The sequence below is a fragment of the Myotis brandtii genome, unplaced genomic scaffold (assembly GCF_000412655.1).
Source record: "Myotis brandtii unplaced genomic scaffold, ASM41265v1 scaffold421, whole genome shotgun sequence".
NCBI classification, from domain to species: domain Eukaryota; kingdom Metazoa; phylum Chordata; class Mammalia; order Chiroptera; family Vespertilionidae; genus Myotis; species Myotis brandtii.
This window is the reverse complement of record NW_005366140.1, coordinates 2,670,629-2,677,751: the sequence shown is the minus strand read 5'-3', so window position 1 is coordinate 2,677,751 and position 7,123 is coordinate 2,670,629. Positions and strand designations below refer to the sequence as shown.

The window sequence follows — 7,123 nt, the reverse complement described above, 5'->3', positions numbered from 1 at the left end:
GGACCTTAAAGGAAACATTAACTAAGTTAAAATTAGAGACTGGCGAAAACTGGGTAAGTCTCCTTCCTTTTGCTCTCCTCAGAGCTAGGTGCACCCCGTATGTACAAGGATTGAAAATAATGTTTGGGTGACCACCGCCATTGGTGCCCAGGTTGGGGGAGGAGGAAGTCGCCCATCTCTCTGCCTGTAATTTGCTTAAGTCTTTGCAGGCACTCCAGCAAGCTGCTACAACAGCCCAAAGGATTGTGAAAGAGGCTCACCGAGAGACTGAACAGCAGGAGGAGCCCAGGGGACATCAGGTTTCGCCGGGAGACCTCGTCTGGGTCAAGCGGCACCAGCCCGGAGGACTCGAACCACTGTGGGATGGTCCTTACACCGTAGTCCTCACCACCCCGTCAGCAGTTAAGGTAGCTGGTAAGAAGCACTGGATTCACCTTACGCAAGTGAAGGAGGACCGGACCATGGGGTGCTCTTCACGATCCAGAGGTGAGAGACCCCTCGGCCTTTCAACCCCATCGGGCCGCTGGCACCTGTGAGGCGGCCGGAGGTCCAGGGGACGCCAGCTCCCAAGGAGATCCCTACCTCATCGCCCATTTCTGCATAGACCACCGTCGTGAGCCCAAGCCCAGAGGTGGAGCCGGTACCGGAACCATCACCACTGAAATGGCCTGTTCCCCAAGGACCTATAATGAGGGCGGACATCTTCTCTTCGCTAGAGGCCTCTTTCCAGCTCCTGAACAACAGTTCTCCCAACCTGACAGCTGCCTGGGGAACTCGGACCAGGACGTCCAAAATGTCTCCACGAACCAGGAGACACCAGGACTCTGTCCATGGGGACACAGGAGGAGGGGGCTCACCCTTGGGGACATCTCTGGCACAGGGCTATGTGTAGCCTCAGCCAATTACTCACTAGGTGACTCCCCCTACCAGGGCAATTGCAGCCAAACCCCAAGAGGAGAGCTGGGGAGGGGGGGGTCCCCTGGTACCTGGTAGCCCCAAATAGGACTTGGTGGGCATGTACAACAGGAATCACTTCGTGCATTCTCTCCTTAACCATGCAGGTGGGGGGGAGCCCATCTCAGCTAGTGGATACTAGCGACAAATCCAGGGTCTGAATTTGTCCTTAAAGACCAGTAGGGAGTGTTACAGTTAAGCCCCTCTTGTACTGGGGAAATGGAACCAACTGTGGTCGAGGGTAGTTAGGGTACGGGGCAAGTTAATATTAGTAGTTGGGGCAATGGGGAAAGTTGATATTAGTAGCTAGAGAAATGGGGCAAGTTGATATTAGTAGCTAGAGCAACTGGGCAAGTTGATTAATGAATACCTTGGTAACGGGGCAGTGTATCCCAGGTAACTTTGTGTGTGTTTAGCCAACCGTTGTATGGTTTTGGGGAATAAAAGGCTGGCATGGAACCAGGGTCGGCGCTGTGGTAGGAGAACATGCCTACGGCAGCCACTGGCCAGCTTTTCAATAAATCCTCACTTGCTGCTTAAGACCTAATTGGAGTTGGTGGTCTTACTCTCGCGAACATTGGTCCATAACAACATCTGCCTGGTTCCCACTGCCCCAGCCTGGGTCCTCGCACGCAGTGGCTGGGCAGGAAATGTGAGCTGAGAAAACACTGTGAACTAGAATCTCAGGTCCTGACTCCCCACCCTGGACCCCCCTCCCTTTTATTCCACATGAAGAAATCAGATCCCAGAGAGGCCAAGTCTTAGTCCAGGAACACACAGCAGTCGTTGGTCACTGCCAGATTCCTGTGGGACTTGGAACCCCTACAGACCTGCAGGACATGAGTCCTGACTTCTCAACCCCTGGCTCAGTTGGCCACAGCCAGGAGGGGAAGTGGGCATTTTTAGGAAGGAGAAAAGTGTATAATTGGGCCATTGTGTCGAGGTTTGGAGGGAGACATTGAACAGGTCAAATTCATCTTGTTGGGCTTTGGGGCTGTCCTCACTGTTTTTGGAACATTCTGGTTGCCCCAGCTGGGAGTGGGAGTGGAGGAGGGGAGGTGGGGAAGTGATGAGGTCATGTGGCCTGTGGAAGGGTTTGCTTCTTGGAAATCAAGGGAACTTGCTGAAGGCAAGGGTCCAATCACCTGAGCAGCTGAGAGCCCTGAGTAAGTGCAGAGACTTCTCTGGACCTGTGTCCTCATTTGCTACATGAGGTTGGTGGGGAGTGACATGACTCAGTCATAGTAAAGGGACCTTGGGGGCTCCCACTGAGCCCTCCTGCAGGCTGGGGACACAGAAGGGGGGAGGGGCGCCCCAGCCTGGCCCTCTCCAGCAGAGGTTCTCACAGCATATGATTCTGACCCCCAGGGACACTTGATAATATCTGAAGGCAGTTCCTGTCACAACCTGGGGGTAGGAGGGTCTGGCACCTGGTGGGGGGAGGCCAGGGATACCCTGACCTCCTTCCCATTCAGGGCAGCCCCCATCACAGAGAGCACTCCAGTTCAAATGCCAACAGTGCAGAGGTGGAGAAACCTGCCCTAGAGTGTCAGAGTGAGGCAGGAAGGAAATTGACAAGGTCCCTGCACAGAGAAATGGTCTGGGAGGGTGGGGAGTTGTGAGCAGGGGAAGGGAGGGGACAGAAGGGCCAGGGGAGCCTGTGGCAGGGATGTGTTTGGGGGTCCCTGGGTGGTTGACCACCTCATCTGGGGACTGCGGGACCTGAGGGCAGTGCAGAATTTTGGGCAGACACAGGGGTCCTGACCCAGTGCCATGCACAGGAAGTTTCATGGACAATAGTCGGGATTCCAGCAGAAGTTGGAGGAAGTAAGATAAGAGAGAGGAAGGAATTAGGGGGCAGGTGAGGACCCAGGAGGGTGGGTGAAGGGTCTCTCAGGATGGAGGCCTCCATTTTGGAGAAGCAGGCTCTCTGGGGGTGGGCTCTGCAGGATGAGTAAGAATTTGGGGGATGGAGGAGGGAGGTACATTGTGACTAATGCCTGGCCTGGGTGTCTCTGCAGATCCAGGTCTGAATCCCAGCCCCACACATTCTGCTGTTATTTTATTAAATTGATTTTTTTAAATTGATTGATTGCTTTTAGAGAGAGAGGGAGGGAGGGAAACATCATTTTGTTTTCTCACTTATTCATGCTCTCACTGAATGACCCTTGTGTGTGCCCTTACTGAGGATTGAACCGTGACCTTGGCATACCGGGAGGACACTCCCACCAACTGAGCTACCCAGCAAGGGCTGAACTGCTTTTTATTTTTATTTTTTAAAATATATTTTATTGATTTTTTTACAGAGAGGAAGGGAGAGGGATAGAGAGTTAGAAACATCGATGAGAGAGAAACGATCAGCTGCTCCTGCACACCTCCCACTGGGGATGTGCTGGCAACCAAGGTACATGCCCTTGACCGGAATCAAACCTGGGACCTTTCAGTCCACAGGCGACGCTCTATACACTGAGCCAAACCAGTTACGGCTTAACTGCTCTTTAGAGAGAGAGGAGGGAAGAGGGGAAGGGAGAGGGAAAGAGAGAGAAACATCTATGTGAGAGCAAAACATGGATTGGCTGAATCCTGCATGCCCCCTACCCGGGAAGGAGCCTGCAACCCCGGCCTGTGCCTTGACCAGGAATTGAACTGGCAGCCTTTTGGTGCTTGGGAAGGTGCACAACCAACTGAGCCACACCCACCGGGGCCAGCCCTGCACTTTCCATGGGAGGGGATGGAGACCATGACAAGATGTCCTTCTCCTCACAGCTTCCATTTCCATGGAAAGGGATGGGGAGCAAGAGCATCAGGAGCTGGGGGAGGAGATAAGACTAGAATGCTGAGCACTGAGTAGCACCGATGGGGGTGGGGAAAGGGTGGACAGTCCTTTAGGGTGAATCCATCAGAAAAGAGGGCTGGGTAGGCAGTGGGGTGGTACCTGACCAAACCCTGTGGGCTTCTGGGAACATTCTGGAGCAAGGAGGCTGGTGTAGACATCAAGGGGTCCCAGGTGCTTGGGACTGACACAGTGATCCTCCAGGAACTACAGAGTAAGTTCCTTCCCCAAAAGGGGAGGCTTATTCTGTGGAACCCAAAGACCCCAGAAGAAGTTACCTTCCAGAAACCATGACAGCAAAGAACAGGTGCCCCCTCCCACTTCATCACCTGCCCAGCTTGGAGGTGTGGGGGGTGGGTGCAGCTTTGGGCCAACTTTGATGCGTCCCCACCTCTATGGCTCCCCCATGAACCACCCCCTGCCACCTGGCCCCCGGCCTCCCCCTCACCGTCCCCTCCCCACAGCCATGTTGCCCCTCAGAACTGCCAGGTCAGGAAAACCCAGGGGGAAACAGGCGAGTCCAGGTGGTGGCCTAAAGGACAACAAGGATGAGTCAGGCAGAACTTGCCCCAACCCCTCCATGAGCCTCACCCCACGCCTGCCTGGACCCCTCCCTCTGAACCTGACACAGATGGGCCTGGGTGCCTGTCACTCCTTGAGTCAATTATTAAGCAGAGACAGGGTTGAGTCCTATGAAAGTTTATTAGGGTGGATTGCAGGCCAAATGGGAGAGAGCTTCTCTGGGACCAGGTTGTTATCTTTCCAAGATGACAGGAAACTCTCTGAAAAGCACCCTGGACGGCATTCTGAGGTTAATCCCCTTGTCTCTGGGCGAACAGCTCTCAGCCAGGTTAGAATGTGCCTAATCAGAAGGGAACAGTCACAGTCAACGGACAAGGTTAATAGGATAACATAGCTGGTCCCCACTGTTCTGTTTCTGCCCCACAGCTCCTCACTGCGATTCCTCTCTCTCCAGCCCCCAGCCCCCTCCCCACAGGCAGGCCACCACCCCAGACCCTGACTGTCCCTAACTCCTCCCATCCCTCTCCAGCCCCCTCCTCACCGAAAGGCTTCCTGGGATCTCAGACCAGCAGAGCCAGGAGGCTCAGGGACAGGAGCACGGTGGCCACAGAGAGATGGAGGGTGATCCCAGAGTTGGGGGGGCTCTTGGCGTTGGTGGGGCCCTTGCCGAAGACCAAGGCCTCATTCTCTTTTCTGAGGAGGAGATGGGGACAACTCAGGAAGCTCCCAGGTCTGGCTGCACTGGTGCTGGGCTCAAAGCCCCTCAAAATCTCTTCTCCTTCCCCACCAGGTCACTGGGCAGGGGAGTGGCCGGTTGCCACCCAGAGTTGGGTGACTGGAGGGACCAGGCTGGGGCTCCAAATCTGTCCCCAGGACAATGGGAATTTTCAGAGCCACAGGGGATCCTAGGTCTTGGGGTTGGAAGGAGGAAGGGGCGTGGCCTGGGGTGGGTGGGTGTCCTGACCTTAGATGCTCCAGCTCCGCGTATACGTCCTGCAGATCCGCCGATTTATTTTGCAGCGACTGATTCAATGTCTTGATCTCCTCTAAGGAGGGACAGAGTGAGTCAGCACCGTAGCCACGCCCCTCAGCTGGCCCCACCCCCGGACAGGATCCCGCTTCTAGCCCACCATTGAGCCAGTGCACCTTGGAAGTGTGGCATGCCCGCCCCTTCCTACTTCCTCTGGCTTGGGTCCTGTCCCTCTAGCCGGACCCCAATCCTGAGGCCCTCCCCCTCCCTCCTCTTCAATACCTGACCGGCTCCTGCAAACTCCCTGACTGCAACCGGGCCTGTGTTTTTCTCACCTTGAAGCTTCTGCACCAGCTCCTGTTGCTTGTGGCGCCCAGCCTTCTCTTTCAGGGAAATCTTCAGGGTCTCCTGGGATGCCGGGGAAGAGTAAGGGTGTTGCAAACTGGGGTTCTTGTCCCTGGTGGGGTTGGCTGCTGTTCCTGGGCCCTGACCCCCTCTCCAGGCCCTGGAGTCAGAGGGCTCAGGCCCAAGCCCCTTTCAGGATTCCTGCCAACCCTCTCTGAACCTGTCTCCACCCTGAAGAATGGCCACAGCCTCCTACCCTCCCAGGATGTGATCCACTAAATAGGAGTTTCAAGTCCCCCCTCCCTAGGAATTTGGGGGCTCTCTTGGCCCAAAGCCTAGGAGAAATGTCCGGATCTTCTGGGCTATTGTCCAAGAAGAGTTAGACATCACCTCAAACCCAGAACACAGTGGGATTTCTGAACCCAATTTAGATGTCCAGTGGGAGTTTCAAGGACCCCCATATCAAGATCCCAGTTAAAATGCTGCCTCTTAGGGATCCAGTGGAGGTATCAAGAGCCCCTGCCTTGCCTTGGCCAGGTAGCTAGCTCAGTTGGTAAGATCATCATCCCAATATGCCAAGGTTGTGGGATCTATTTCTGGTCAGGGCACATACTGAGAATCAACCAATGAATGCATCCATGAGTGGAACAACAATCAATGTTCCTCTTGCTCTCTCCCTTCCTCTCTCTCTAAAATCAATTTAAAAAAAAGACCCTGCCTTAATCAGAGTCTGCTGGTGGGGTCCCCATCCCAAACCCCAGAGGGGATTTCTGCTTCCCTAAGACTGTGCCCAGGGGGAGCTTCCAGCTCCCTTAGACCAATGTCCTGGAGTTTGGAGATTCATCCACATCCTACTGGGAATACTGAGGCCCCTTATTGGGTGCTCTGGGGTCCCACACTGGCACCCCAGAGGGAGTTTAGAGCTCCCCAAAGCCCTGGTGGGGAAATTCAAGCTCCTCATGCAGGGGCCTAGGGGCAGTTTCAAGGTCTATCTCCATCTCCACCTCGACGCTGGGGGTCCCCAAGCACCCAGACCCTGAAAATCCCCCAAGCACAGGGCCCTCTCTAGGAGGGGCAGTGACTTACCACAGTCTGGTTGCAAGTGGCAGCTTGGGCCTCAGTTCCCCACAAGACTTCCTGGGCCTGGGTCAGCTCCTGCTCCAGGAGGTGGGTGATGTTTCGACACTCCTGCTCAGCCGGGAGGCCATCCTTGCAAGCTGGGCTATTGGCCTTGGCAGCCAAAACGCCTACTGCCACAGACAGACCGACCACCACTATCACCAGGAGGCCCAGCAGGATCCCCACCCGCACTGGCAGCTTGCGGTCCCCCAGGTTCTCTTGGAACTCACCCGTGGGCAGTCGGGAATAGCAGTAAGAAGTGGGTGCCATCGAGAGGGACACAGGGAAGCTTGGGAGGGAGTCAGGAAAGGGAGCTGGAACTTTCTACTTGCTGGAGCTGCCCCCTTATTAGCATGGGATCTATGCTGACCAATGAAAAG

The 7,123-nt window shown here is 55.2% G+C and overlaps 2 protein-coding genes across 2 annotated transcripts in view; one reads left to right on the top strand and one right to left on the bottom strand.

Annotated features, from left to right (window-relative positions):
* LOC102244144 overlaps positions 1–1,539 on the top strand; it is an 8,893-nt gene extending 7,354 nt beyond the window's left edge. The window contains exons 2-3 of the mRNA XM_005873885.2: positions 201–486; positions 605–1,539. Coding sequence (XP_005873947.1) covers positions 201–486; positions 605–993 — 675 coding nt within the window. The 3' untranslated portion in view covers positions 994–1,539. The remainder of the gene's footprint in view (positions 1–200; positions 487–604) is intronic.
* A 2,931-nt stretch (positions 1,540–4,470) lies between these two features.
* LOC102257331 (bone marrow stromal antigen 2) lies at positions 4,471–7,089 on the bottom strand. The gene is made up of 5 exons (XM_005873921.2): positions 6,711–7,089; positions 5,615–5,687; positions 5,274–5,355; positions 4,851–5,002; positions 4,471–4,649 (listed from the first exon to the last, which is right to left on the bottom strand). The coding sequence occupies exons 1-4, from the start codon at positions 7,011–7,013 to the stop codon at positions 4,870–4,872; spliced, it is 591 nt and encodes a 196-aa protein (XP_005873983.1). The 5' UTR covers positions 7,014–7,089; the 3' UTR covers positions 4,471–4,649; positions 4,851–4,869.
* Between the last annotated feature and the right edge of the window lie 34 nt (positions 7,090–7,123).